Genomic DNA, 14,541 nt, shown 5'->3' on the forward strand with positions numbered 1-14,541 from the left:
GAAATAGACTTAGGAGAGGTAGAAGGGCACATGAGAAGGCCTTGGTGAGCAGGATAAAGGAAAACCCCAAGGTGTTCTACATGTATGTGAAGAACAGGAGGATAACTAGAGTGAGGGTAGGACTGATTAGCGATAGAGGTGGAAACGTGGCCGGAGTCGGAGGAAGTAGGGAATAAATACTTTGCTTCAGTATTCACCTGTGAGAGACCTTGACGTTTGTGAGGATGGCGTACAACAGGCTGATTAGCTAGAACAGGTTGATGTGAAGAAAGAGGATGTGCTGGAACTTCTGATGAACATTGGTATAGGTAGGTCCCCGGGGCTGGACAGGATATATTTCAGGATACTACAGGAAGCGAGGGAAGAGGGTGGCAAATGTTATTCCTTTGTTCAAGAAAGGGAGTAGGGATAACCCTGGGAATTACAGACCAGTGAGTTGCAGAGAAGGTTAACCAGGATGTTGCCAGAGAGAGGGTGGAGAGGGTTGTTTTGTTATCCTTGGTGCAGAGGAGGCTGAGGGAGCACTTGACTGAGGTACATAAAAATATGAGGCACATAGATATGGTAGGTTGGAAGAAACATTTCCCCATAGTAGAGGTATCTAAAACTAGAGGGTATCGGTTTTGGGTAAGCAGGAAGAGGTTTACAGGAGATTTGAGTGGTTGGAATCTGGAACTCACTGCCTGAGAGTGGTGGAGGCAGAGACTCTGACAACACTTATCTAGACAAGCACTTGAATCATCAAGGTATGGAAGGTTACAGACCAAGTGCTGGTAAATGGGATGAGTTCAGATGGGAACTGATTGGCATGGTGGTCCATAGGCCCTGTTCCTGTGCCGTATGGGCCTATGACTTGGAGGCCAAGGAGATTTAACTGAAGAGTATAAAACTGAGCAGTTTAGATAGAATAAATAGGAAGGATGTATTTCCTGTTTATAGAAGTGGGGGCATAAATCCAAATTAATTGGTGGAAGGGAGATCAGGAAAGAAGCCTTTTCTCTGGTGAGGGGTCTGGAACTCTCTCCAGAAAGGGTACAGTCATGAAGTCACTAAGCAATGCAGCACAGAAACAGGCCATTCGGCCCAATGAGTCCATGCTGACCACATTGTCCACCAAGCTAGTTCCAAATTCTAGCATTCGTCCCGTATCCCTCTAAGCCCTGCCCTCCATGTACCTATCCAAGTGCTTCTTAAATGATACTATTGTACCTGCCTCACCCACTTCCTCTGGCAGCTCGTTCCATATACTCATCACCCTCTTGTGTGAAAAAGTTGCCCCTCAGGTTCCTTTTAAATCTTTCCCCTCTCACCCTAAACCTGTGCCCCCCAGTTTTGGACTCCACTACCCTGGGGAAAAGACTGTTGCTGTCTAGCTTATCTCTGCCTCTCATAACTTTAAACACTTCTGTAATGTCGCCCCTCATTCTCCTACGTCCAAGGAATAAAGGCCTAGCCTGGCCAACCTCTCCCTGTAACTCAGGCCCTCTATTGGTATTGGTATTGTTTTATTATTGTCACATTTACTGAGGCACAGTGAAAAGCTTGTCTTGCATACTGTTCCTTCAGATCAATTCATTGAGGTAGTACAAGGTACAACAATACCAAATGCAGAGTAAAGTGTTACAGAGAAAGTGCAGTGCAGGTAGACAATAAGATGCAAGGTCATAACGAGGTAGATTGTGAGGTCAAGAGTCCATTTTATACCAGGGAACCATACAGTAGTCCTACTACAGTGGGATAGGAGCTGTCCTTGAGCTTGATGGTACATGCTTTCAGGCTTTTGTATTTTCTGTCTGATGAAAGAGAGGATAAGTAAGAACGTCCGGGGTGGGTGGGGTCTTTGGTTATGCAGGCTGCTTCACAGAGGCAGTGAGAAGTATGGACAGAGTCAATGGAGGGGAGGCTGGTTTCCGTGATGTGCTGAGCTATGTCCACAACTCTCAGCAGTTTCTTGCAGTCCAGGCAGAGCAATTGCCATATCAAGCCGTGATGCATCCAGATCGATGCTTTCTATGGTGCATCAATAAAGATCGGTAAAGGTCAATAGGGACATGCCAAATTTCTTTAGCCTCCTGAGGAAAGGCACTGGTTAGCTTTCTTGGCCGTGGTGTCCATGTGGTTGGACCAGGACAGGCTATTGGTGATGTTCATTCCTAGGAACTTGAAGCTCTCAACCCTCTCGACCTCTACACTGATGTAGACAGGAGAATGTGCACAGCCCCCCACTTCCTGAAGTCAATGACCAGCCCATCCTCATAAATCTTTTCTGCACTCTTTCCAGTTTAACCACGTCTTTCCTATATCAGTGTGATTAAAACTGTACACAGTACTCCAAGTACAGCCTCACCAACAACTTATACAAACGCAACATAATGTCCCGACTCCTATACTCGGTGCCCTGACTGATGAAGGCCAGCGTGCTAAACGCCTTTTTCACCACCCTGTCTATCTGTGATACCGCCTTCAATGAACTATGCACTTGTATTCCTAGGTCCCTCTGTTCCATTACATTCTCTTGTGTCCTACCATTCACAGTACAGGTTCTACTCTGGTTTAACTTTACAAAATGCATCACCTCACACTTCTGTATTGAAATCCATTTGCCACTCCTTGGCCCAATCCCCTGACTGACCAAGATCCCCCTGTACCGTACAATAACCTTCTTCGCTAGCAACAGCACCTCCTAATTTCGTGTCATCTGGAAACTTGCTGATACAGCAGTCTTCATGGAGGGGTCAGCAGTGGAAAGGGTGAGCAGCTTCAAGTTCCTGGGTGTCAACATCTCAGAGGATCTATCCTAGGCCCAACACATTGATGCAATCACAAAGAAGGCACGCCAGTGGCTCTACTTAATTTGGAGTTTGAGGAGATTTGGTATGTCATCAGACTCTTGCAAATTTCTACAGATGTACGGTGGAGACCATTCTGACTGGTTGCATCACCACCTGGTATGGAGGCTGCAATGTGCTGGATCGAAAGAGGCTGCAGAGTGTTGTAGACTCAGCCAGCTCCATCACAGACACAACCCTCCCCACCATCGAGGACATCTTCAAGAGGCGGTGTTCTCAAGAAGGCGGCGTCCATCATTAAGGACCCTCACCATCTGAGACATGCCATCTTCTTGTTACTACCATCGGGGAGGAGGTACAGGAGCCTGAAGACCCACACTCAACATTTCGGAAACAGCTTCTTCCGCTCAACCATCAGACTTTGGAATCGTCCATGGAATCCTCATTATTCCTATTTTGCACTTTTATTTATTTTAGTAACTTAAAGACTTAAAAATCACTACATGTCTTGCACTGAACTGTTGCCACCGAACAACAAACTTCATGACATATGTCAGTGATAATAAACCTGATTCTGATCAACAAGGGTCGCAAAACCGACCCCTGCGGCACACCACTAGTCACCGGTGTCCATTCTGAGAAACAACCTTCGGCCACCACCCTCTGCTTCCTACCTCTGAGCCAATTTTGAATCCACCTAAGTAGCTCTCCCTGGATTCCCTGTGACCTAATCTTCCAGCCCAGCCTACCATATGGGATCTTGTCGAAGGCCTGGCTAAAGTCCAAATGGACAACATCCACTGCCCTACCCTCATCCATCCTTTTGGTTACCTCTTCAAAGAACTCCAGAAGATATGTCAAACATGACTTCCCAGGCACAAAGCCATGCTGACTCCAAATCTGACTCTGTCCATCCAAATGCTGGTAGATCCTGTCCCTCAGAATTCCCTCCAGTAACTTCCCCACCACTGATGTCAGACTGACCGGCCTGTAGTTCCCTGGCTTGTCCTTGCTGCCCTTCTTAAACAACGGAACAACATTAGCCACCTTCCAGTCTTCTGGAATTTCACCAGTGGCTAATGATAAAGCAAATATTTCCACAAGGGATGAGGTCTTGAAGAGCAAATATAGGGAGTTAGGAAGGAAGCTAAAAAGCAGGACCTCAGGGGTAATCTCTGGATTGCTGCCTGTGCCACACACCAGGGAGGGTAAGAATAGGAAGATATGGCAGACGAATGCATGGCTGAAGAGTTGGTGCAGGGGACAGGGGTTCAGATTTGTGGATCACTGGAATCTCTTCTGGGGAGGTTTGACCTGTACAAAAGGGACGGGTTGAACCTGAACTCGAGAGGGACCAATGTCCTTGCGGCAGGTTTGCTAGGACTGTTGGGGAGGTTGGCAGAGGGATGGGAACCAGCGTGTTAGGTCAGATGATGGAGCAGTTGGTGGAAAGGTAGGTGCAGAGAGACTGTGAGGAAGGACAGGCAGTGAATATGGCATAAATACAGTCAGTTGGATGGGTTGAAATGTATTTAATGCAAGAGGAATTAAGAATAAGGGTGATGAACGGAGAATGGATCAGCACATGGAATTATGAAGTGGTGGCCATGACAGACACTTGGCTGTTGCAAGCGCAGGATTGGCTGCTTGATGTTCCAGAGTTTAGATGTTTCAAAAGGGATAGGAAGGGAGGTAAAAGAGGGGTGGGGAGTGGCATTGCTGATCAGGGATATTATTACGCTGCAGAAAGGGAAGATTTCGTGGAGGGATCGTCTACTGAGTCAGTGTGGATGGAAGTCAGAAACAGGAAGGAAGCGATCGCTCAATTGGAGTATTTAGTTAAGAACAAGAAGGAAGCATAGAACAGTACAGAACCGAACAGGCCCTTTGGCCCACAATATTGTGCCAACAAAGCTAATCCCTGCTACCTACAGAATGCCCATATCTCTCCATTTTCCTCTCATTCATGTGCCCATCCAAGCCCCTCTTAAAAGCACCCAGTGAATTTGCCTCCACCACCCTATCAGGCAACGCATTCCTGGCATCCACCACTCTCTCAGTAAAAAACGTACCCCTCACGTCTGTTCTGAACCTACCCCTCTCACCTTAAATGCATGCCCCCTGGTATTGGATCGCTCAATGATGGGAAAAAGATATTGCTTGTCCACCCCATCTATGCCCTCATAATTTTATACACTTCCAACAGGTCACCCCTCAGCCTCCGACACTCCAGAGAAAAGAGCCCAAGTTTGCCCAACCTCTCCTGATAGCACATGCCCTCTAATCCAGGCAGCATCCTGGTAAACCTCCTCTGCACCTTCTCTAAAACCTCGACAATTGCAATCTAAAGCCTCTAAAGCCTTCTCTAAAGCTTCCTATAGTGAGGTGACAAGAATTGCGCACAATTTTGCGTGCAATACTTTAGGAAGCAAAAATCAGGCAGGGCTCATGAGAATTATAAGGTAGCCAGTAAGGAGCTTAAGAAGGGACTTAGGAGATCTAGAAGGGGACTTGAGAAGGCCTTGGCGAGTAGAATGGAGGAAATCCGCAAGGTGTTCTACACGTACGTGAAGGACAGGAGGATGACTAGAGTGAGGGTAGGACTGCTTAGGGATAAAAGGGGAAACGTGCGTGAGGTGGAGGAGGTAGGGGAGGTCCTTAATGAATACTTTGCTTCAGTGTTCACATGGAAGAGGGACTTTGAAGAATGTGAGGTCAGTATGATATGATATGATATATTTATTAGTCACATGTACATTGAAACACACAGTGAAATACATCTTTTGCGCAGTGTTCTGGGTAGGATACAGCCTGCCAGTGTCGCCACGCTTCTGGCGCCAACATAACATGCCCACAACTTCCTAACCTGTACGTCTTTGGAATGCAGGAGGAAACTGGAGCACCTGGAGGAAACCCACACAGACACAAGGAGAATGTACAAACTTCTTACAGACAGTGGCCGGAATTGAACCCGGATCGCTGGCGCTGTAAAGCATTACGCTAACCGCTACACTACCGTGCCTGCTGTGCTGGAGCATGTTGAGGTTAAGAAAGAGGTAGTGTTGGAGCCTCTGAAAAACATTAGGATAGATAAGTTTCTGGAGCTGGTTGGGATATACCCCAGGTTACTGCAGGAAGTGAGGGAAGAGATTGCTGGGGCATTGACGATGATCTTTGTTTCCTCCCTGGCCACAAGAGTGGTTCCAGAGGATTGGAGGATGGCAAATGTTGTTCCGTTGTTCAAGAAAGGTAATAGGGATAATCCTGGGAATTATAGACCAGTGAGTCTTATGTCAGTAGTGGCCTAACTATTGAGAGGAACCCTGCATCTGTGTGGGTTTCCTCCGGGTGCTCCGGTTTCCCCCCACATTCCAAAGACATACAGGTTAGGAAGTTGTGGGCATGCTATGTTGGCGCTGGAAGCGTGGTGACACTTGCGGGCTGTCCCCAGAACACTCTATGCAAAAGGTGCATTTCATTGTGTGTTTCGACGTACATGTGACTAATAAAGAAATCTTATCTTAGGGACAGGATTTACGAGCATTTGGAGAAGCATGGTCTTATTAGGGATAGTCAGCATGGCTTTGTGAGGGGCAGGTGGTGCCTCACGAGCCTAATTGAGTTTTTCAAGGAGGTGTCAAAACAAATTGACGAAGGTAGAGTGGTGAATGTGGTGTATGTGGACTTTAGTAAAGGGTTTGCCAAGGTTCCCCATGATAGGCTCATCCAGAAAATCATGAGGCATGGGATCCGTGCCGACTTGATTGCGTGGATTTGGATTTGGTTCGCCCATAGAAGGCAGAGTGTGGTAGTGGATGGAGAATATTCTGCTTGGAGGTCGGTGACCAGTGGTGTTCTGTAGGGATCTGTTCTGGGACCGCTATTCTCTGTGATTTTTATAAATTACTTGGATGAGGAAGTAGAGGGATGGGTTAGTAAGTCTGCAGATGACCCAAAGGTTGGAGGTGCTGTGGATAGTGTAGAAGGCTGTTGTAGGTTACAACGGGATATAGACAGGATGCAGAGTTGGACGGAGAAGTGGCAGATGGAGTTCAATACAGAAAAATGTGAAGTGACGCACTTTGGAAGAACGAACTTGAAGGTGAAAAGCAAGGTTAATGGCAGGATTCTTAGCAGTGTGGAGGAATTGATAGAGGTGTATTAGATAATGAAGGGCATAGATAGAGTAGACACCAGCACCTTTTTCCCAGGGCGGCAATGGCCAATACCAGAGGACATCCATTTAAGATCAGAGCAGGAAAGTCTAGGGATGTCAGAGGTAGGTTTTTTATACGGAGAGTGGTGGGTGTCTGGAACGTTATGGGCTGGTGCGAGGAAAGGGTTAGATTGATCAGGGAGTAGGCATTTATATAGGTCGGCACAACATCGTGGGCCAAAGGGCCCGTACCGTGCTGTACTGTTCTATGTTCTAAGGGCTTCTGCAATTTCTTCCATTGCCTCCCACAAAGTCCGAGGATACAGTCAAAGCCCTGGGGATTTATCCACCTTAATGCACCGTAAGGCTGCAAATACCTCCTCTCTGGTAATGTGAATGTTCTCCAAAACATTATTTGTTTCCCTTATCTTTTGAGCAACCACGATTTTCTCCTTTCTAAACACCAAGGAGAAATATTTGTTAAACATCCCACCTATCACCTGCGGCTAGTCATAGGTGGCCCTGCTGATCTCTATGGGGACCTACTCTCTCACTGGCCTCCCTAGCTATAAAATCTCCCACTAATACAACCCTATTATTCTCACAACCATGAACAATTTCTCAACACACCTGCTCCTCAAGTTCCTGTTGACTACTGGGGGGGGTCTATAACACAGCCCCACTAGAGTGACCCTTCCCTTCTTGTTTCTAAGTTCTACCCATCTGGCCTCACTGGATGATCCCCCAAGAATATCCTCTCTAAGTACTGCTGTTGCGTCCTCCCTTATCAGAAAGGCAACACCCCGTCCTCACTTACCTGTACCTCTGTCATGTCTGTAGCATCTGTATCCTGGAACATTGAGCTGCCAGTCCTGCCCTTCTCTCAGCCATGTATCTGTTATGGCTATTACATCCCAGTTCCCAGAGCCAATCCACACCCTGAGTTCATCCACCTTACCTGTTGATTCTTGTGCACTGAAATAGATACAGTTTAACTGGGTATTCCATTCCCTCTCTTTACTGTGCCCCTGGCTATCCTGATCACTAGACTTGCTCTCGCTGGCTACTGCTTTATCCCATGACTTGCTCTTGCTCAGAGTCTCATACCCCCCTGCTAACCTAGTTTAAGCCCTCCTGTGTAGCGTTAGCAAACTTCCCTGCAAGGATATTGGTCCCTCTCTGGTTCAAGTGCAACCCATCCTTCTTGTATAGGTCACCTCTACCCCAGAAGAGATGCCAGTGGTCCAAGAACCTGAATCCCTACCCCCTGCACCAGCTCCTCAGCCACACGTTGATCTGGCCTATCTTTCTATTTCTGACCTCACTGGCACGTGGCACTGGGAGTAATCCGGAGATCACTGCCCTCGAGGTCCGGCTTCTTAACTTCTTACCCAACTCCCTCTACTCATTCTGCAGGACCTCAGCTCTTGTTCTACCTCTGTTGTTTGTACCAACATGTACAACAACTTCTGGCTGTTTGCCCTCCCTCTCAAGAATGTTCTGCACCCACTCAGAGACATCCTCAACCCTGGCACCTCTTCTGCGGCCACAGAATCTCCTGTCTGTCCCCCTCACTATCGACTCTCCTATCTCTATCGTCCTGTCTGACTGCACCTTTTCCCTCTGAGCCTCTGAGCCGGTCACAGTGCCAGAGACCTGACAACTGCTGCTAGACCCTGAAAGATCATCCCCCAAAGAGGTCTACATGTTAGTAGGGGTATGGCCACAGGGGAACCCTGCACTGACTGCCGACTGCCTACTGCCCTTACTTCTCCTGGTGGTCCCCCATCTATCTGAAGCCTGTACCCTGGGTGTGACCACCTCAGTAAAGTTCTCATGTTCTCTGACTCCCGGATGATCCTGAGTACATCCAACTGCACCTCCAGTTCCTTGACTGGGTCTGTCAGGAGCTGCAGCTGGGTGCACTTCCCACAAATGTAGTCCATGACTTCCCACATCTTATAGGAGGACCATTCCACTGCCCTAACTGCCATCCTGCCTACGCTGAGTCAAATGTTAAGGATGAATAAGAAATTAATAAAAAAAAACTTACCTGCTCCTGACCTGTGCCTTGTCTCCACTCTTACACTGGCCCACTCTCACAGTGTCTGCTCCACTTAACCTCACCGTCCTTTTATTGGTTAAAGGTAGGAGAGGTAGATGCGATCACCACATTTATATGGTAGTTGGCTGCACTTGAGCTGTGACCTGCAGGGCTACAGACCCAGTGTTGGCAGGTGGTTTGGGTTAAGTAGCTCCCTTTGGATGGGCACAGCCACAATGCTGAATTGAAGCAACCTGTGCCCTTATCTTTGATGATTCTACAGGGTGATGATCGTTGGCAGATAAACCAGAGAGATGAGATGGAGAGACTGATCTGCCTGAGGCCATACTGGAAACAGTTCCAGCAGTAACATTCAGGGGGAGTTAATTACAACTGGAAATGGAAAATTGGAGAAAGGATGGGAGTGTGATAAGTACATCGTTCTATCAGAGATGCACATGTGTGATGGTGTCTGTACTTTCAGAGTAATCAAACTGCTGGGGAAACTCAGAGGGTCAAAGAGCATCTATGGAGGCAGGGTCTCTTCCTGAAACGTTGACCATCCTTCTGCCTCCACAGATGCTGCCTGACCCGCTGAGTTCCTCAGCAGTTGTTGGCGCCGGAAGAGTGGCGACACTTGCAGGCTGCCCCCAGCACGCTCTCAGTAGTGCAAAAAGACGTATTTCATTGTGTGTTTTGATGTACATGTGACTAATAAATAAACATCTTTTCTTTATCTTAGTTTGTTTTTTGTTCCAGGTTCCAGCATCTGCAGGTCTCTCTTGGGACTCTGTTACTTGTACATTGTGAATATGTTTTTAGTGTTTATGCTCAATGCATGTGGAGTGGAAAAGCTACTTTAAATGTAAACATCTTGCACCTTGTTTCTTACCTTTTATGTTAAATTGCAGGGGGCCAAAATATCACCTTTTGGCTCACATCAGCCTCCCCCTTGCAGCTGTCCACAGCGGCTTCCGTACGCACAGTCTCAGAGTTGTCGGAAATGGTAAGTTTCACTCTGTCTCCCCTTCTAATATTCCTTCTGCATCTTATGCTCGCTTTGTACCATCCTCACAGCTTGTTTTTCCCCCTTTCTTTGAGAGAGTGGACAAGAGGGAGGATCATCTGAGAAGAATCAAATACTAGAGGGCACAGGTTTAAGGTGAGAGGGGAAAGATTTATTAGGAACCTGGGGGGCAACTTTTCCCAGAGGGTGGTCCATTTATGGAATGAGCTGCCAGAGGAAGTGGCGAGGCAGGTACATTAACAACACTTAAAAGAGACTTGGACAGGTCCACGGTTAAGAAAGGTTTAGAGGGATATGGGCCAAACAAGAGCAAATGGGATGAGTTTAAATGGGAATCTTGGTCGGTATGGATCAATTGGGCTGAAGGGCCTGTTTCCATGCTGTGTGACTCTATGACTCGATGACTCTGACTTTGGTTAGGTCACGTTTGGAGTATTGTGTACATTTCTGGTTGCCACATTACAGGAAGGATGTGAAGGCTTTGTGGAGGGTGCAGATGAGGTTCACCAGGATGCTCCCTGGATTAAAGGGTATTTGCTATAAGGAGAGGTTGGACAAACTTGGGTTGTTTCCTCTGGAGTGGCAGAGGCTGCAGGGAGACCTGACAGAGGTTTATAAAATTATGAGAGGGATAGATAGGGTAAATAGAGTCTGTTTCCCATGGTAGGGGTGTCTAAAATTAGAGGCCAGAGGTTTGAGGTGAGAGGGAGGAAGTTTAAAGGGGATCTGAGGGGTAAATGTTTCACACAGTGTAGTTGGTTTCTGGGATGAGCTGCCAGAGGAGGTGGTGGAGGCAGGAACAGTAACAACACTTGAGGCATCTGGACAGGTACTTGAATGAGCCGGGCACAGAGGGATATGGAATTAATGCAGGTAAGTGGGATTAGTATAGATTGGTGTGATGGTCAGCATAGATGCAATGGGCCGATGGGCCTGTTTCTATGCTGTATGACTCTGACACATTATCTACAAGGATCTTTGAACCTGTTAACCAAGGTTCCTCAATACTCCCTTGGATCCAAACATTCATGATGTATATCCTACCCTCAAACTGCATCACCTCACAGTTATCTAGATTAATTTCATCTGCCATTTCTCAGCCCATTTCACCAACACATCAATATATCAACCTGTAGTCTAAGACCACCCTCCACACTGTCAATAGCTCTACCGATCTTAATGACATCTGCGAACTTGCTGATCATGCCTCCTACATTCTTATCCAATTCATTCATGTATATTACAAACAGCAAGGATCCCAGCACCAGTCCCTGTGGAACACCACAGACATCCAGTTGCAAAAACATCCCTCTACCATCTCCCTCTGTCTCCTATTGCCAAGCCAGTTTTGGATCCAACTTTGAACCATGTTGGGCTGAACTAATTAAGCTAATGATGCCTAATCCCTTCTGCCTCCATATCCCTCCATTCTCTGCACATTCATGTGCCTAACTAAGAACCCTTTAAATACCTCTATCATACCTGCCTCCACCACCATCCCTGGCAGAGCATTTCAGGCACCCACCACTTCCTGTGTTTAAAAAAAAAATCTTGCCCCACACATCTCCTTTGAACTTACCCCCTCTCTCCTTATACACATGCCCTCAAGTATTAGACATTTCGACCCTGGGAAAACAATACCAGCTGTCTACTCTATCCATTCCTCTCATAATCTCATAAACTTCCATCAGATCACCTCTCTGGATAGCACATGCCCTCTAATCCAGGCAGCATCCTGGTAAAACTCTTTTGCACCCTCTCCAAAGCCTCCACATCCTTCCTATAATGGAGTGACCAGAACTGAATGCAATACTCCAGATATGGCCTAACCAGAGTTTTATAAAGCTGCAACGTAACTTCCTGACTCTTGATGAATGTGTGGCTGAAGAGTTGGTGCAGGAGGCAGGGATTCAAATTTGTGAACGATTGGAATCTCTTCTGGGGCAGAGTTGACCTGTACAAGGGGGACAGATTGCACCTGAGCTGGACAGGGAGCAATATCCTAGTGGGCAGATTTGCTAGTGCTACTAGGGAGGGTTTAAATTAGATTGGCAGGAGGATTGGATCCAAAGCAGACAAGAAGCAGACAGACAGAAGGCAGGAAGTTGAGACAGAATTCATCAACATAAGTACAGTAAACAGGCAGCAGCATGGCAGGGAGCGAGGAAAGACTGTTGGGTTAAGTTGCACTTATTTCAATACAAGAAGTCTCATGTGTAAGGTGGATGAACTCCGGGCATGGATAGCTATGTGGGACTGGGATATTACAGCCATTACAGAAACATCCCTGAGGGAGGGACAGGACTGGCAGCTAAATGTTCCAGGGTACAGGTGCTATTGGCAGTATAGAGGAGGAGGAAAGAGAGGAGGGGGAGTTGCAATCCTGATTAAGGAGAACATCACGAGATAAAATTACTGAGGGATCGTCCTGTGAGGCTTTATGGGTGGAACTGAGAAATAAGAAGGGGATGATCACCTTGTTGGGATTGTATTGTAGGCAGGGAGATTGCAGAAAGTTGCAAGAGTAATAGGGTTAGGGGATCTTAGCTTTCCTAATATAGATTGGGTCTGTCATAGTGCTAAGGGCTTAGATGTGGTGGAATTTGTTAAGTGTGTTCAGGAAAGTTTCCTCACACAATGTACTGAAGGCCTGACCAGGGAGATGGTGAAGCTTAACCTACTCTTGGGAAATGGGGCAGTACAAGTGACTGAGGTGTCAGTGGGTGACTTTGGGACCAGGAACCATAGATCTATTAGTTTTAAATTAGCCATGGAAAGGGACAGATCTTGTCCATAAAGTTTTAGATTGGGGCAAGGAAAATTTTGATGGTATTAGATAGAAACTTGCAAAAGTTGATTGGAGTAGGTTGTTTGCAGACAAAGAAATGTCTGGCAAGTGGGAGGCTTTTAAAAGTGAGGTATCGAGAGTTCAAATCTGCATGTTGCTGTTAGAGTGAAGGGCAAGGCTGGCAGGAGTAGGGAACGCTGGACGACAAGGGATATTGAAGCTCTGGTCAGGGAATAGAAGGAGGCATGGGTCAGGTACAGCAGCTGGGATCAAGTGAATCCCTGGAGGAGTATAGGGAAAGCAGGGGTATACTCAAGAAGGAAATCAGAAGGGTGAAAAGGGGGCACAAGCTATAGACCAGTAAGCCTGAGGAGATTCTCGGGAATGTTGCCGGGATTAGAGGGACTGAGTTTTGGAGAGATGTTGAGCAGGTTGGGACTTCTTTCACTGGAGCGCAGGAGAATGAGGGTTACCTTATACAGGTGTATAAAATTATGAGGGGCGTAGATAGGGTGAATGCACATAATCTTATTTCCCAGGGTTGGGGAAATCACAAACTAGAGGACAAGTCTAAGGTGAGAGGGGAGAGATTTAATAGGAACCTGAAGGACAGCTTTTTCACCCAGAGAGTAGTCAGTATCTGGAATGAGCTGCCAGAGGAAGTGGTTGAGGCACGTATGCGGACAGCATTTAAAAAGTACTTGGACAGGTACATGGATAGGAAAGGTTTAGAGGGATATGGGCCAAACGTGGGCAAATGGGAGTTTAGTTATCTTAGATGGGAGTCTTAGATGAGAGTCACTTGCTTAGATGGGAGTCTTGGTTGGCATAGACCAGTTGGGCTGAAGGGCCTGATTCCATGCTGTATGGCTGTATGACTCTATGACTCTATACTCTGATAACAATGCATCCCATCTATAGATAGTGACCATAACTCCTTGACCTTTACCATAGCCTTGGAGAGGGATAGGAGCAGATGATATAGGATAGTATTTAACTGGTGGAGTGGGAATTCCTGCTATTAGGCAGGAATTTGGGAGCGTAAATTAGGAAGAAATGTTCTTGGGGAAGTGCACAGTGGAAATGTGGAGGTTGTTTAGGGAGTATTTGCATGGGGTTTTGGATAGCTTTGTCCCACTGAGGCAGAGTAAGGATGGTAGAGTGAAGGAACCATGGTTGACAGGAGATGTAGAATATCTTGTCAAGAGGAAGAAAGAAGCTTACCTGAGGTTTAGAAAGCATGGATCAGACAGGGCTCTGGAGAGTTACAAGGTAGCCAGGAGGGAGCTTAAGAATGGACTTAGGAGAGCTAGAAGGGGGCATGAGAAGTCCCTGGTGAGTAGGATCAAGGAAAACCCCAAAGCGTTCTACACATATGTGAAGAATAGGAGGATGACTAGAGTGAGGATAGGACCAATCAGGGATAAAAGAGGAAACATGCCTGGAGTCAGAAGAGGTAGGCGAGGTCCTTAATGAATACTTTGCTTCGGTATTCACCAGAGAGAGAGAGACATTGATGTTTGTGAGGATGGTGTACGACAGACTAATATGCTGGGGCATGTCGACGTGAGGAAGAGGATATGCCCGGAACTTTTGAAAAACATTAGCGTAGATAAGTCACCGGGGCTGGATGGGATATATCCAAGGTTATTACGGGAAGCGAGGGAAGAGATTGCTGCGCCTTTAGCGATGATCTTTGCATCCTTACTGGCCACAGGAGTAGTGCCCAATGATTGG

At 46.9% G+C, this 14,541-nt stretch overlaps 1 protein-coding gene across 1 annotated transcript in view; it reads left to right on the top strand.

Annotated features, from left to right (window-relative positions):
• LOC127586603 (rhotekin-like) overlaps nt 1-14,541 on the top strand; it is a 138,012-nt gene that overhangs the window by 63,666 nt on the left and 59,805 nt on the right. Inside the window, exon 7 of the mRNA XM_052044702.1 lies at nt 9,901-9,995. Coding sequence (XP_051900662.1) covers nt 9,901-9,995 — 95 coding nt within the window. The remainder of the gene's footprint in view (nt 1-9,900; nt 9,996-14,541) is intronic.

The sequence above is a fragment of the Pristis pectinata genome, chromosome 2 (assembly GCF_009764475.1).
Source record: "Pristis pectinata isolate sPriPec2 chromosome 2, sPriPec2.1.pri, whole genome shotgun sequence".
Classification (NCBI taxonomy): domain Eukaryota; kingdom Metazoa; phylum Chordata; class Chondrichthyes; order Rhinopristiformes; family Pristidae; genus Pristis; species Pristis pectinata.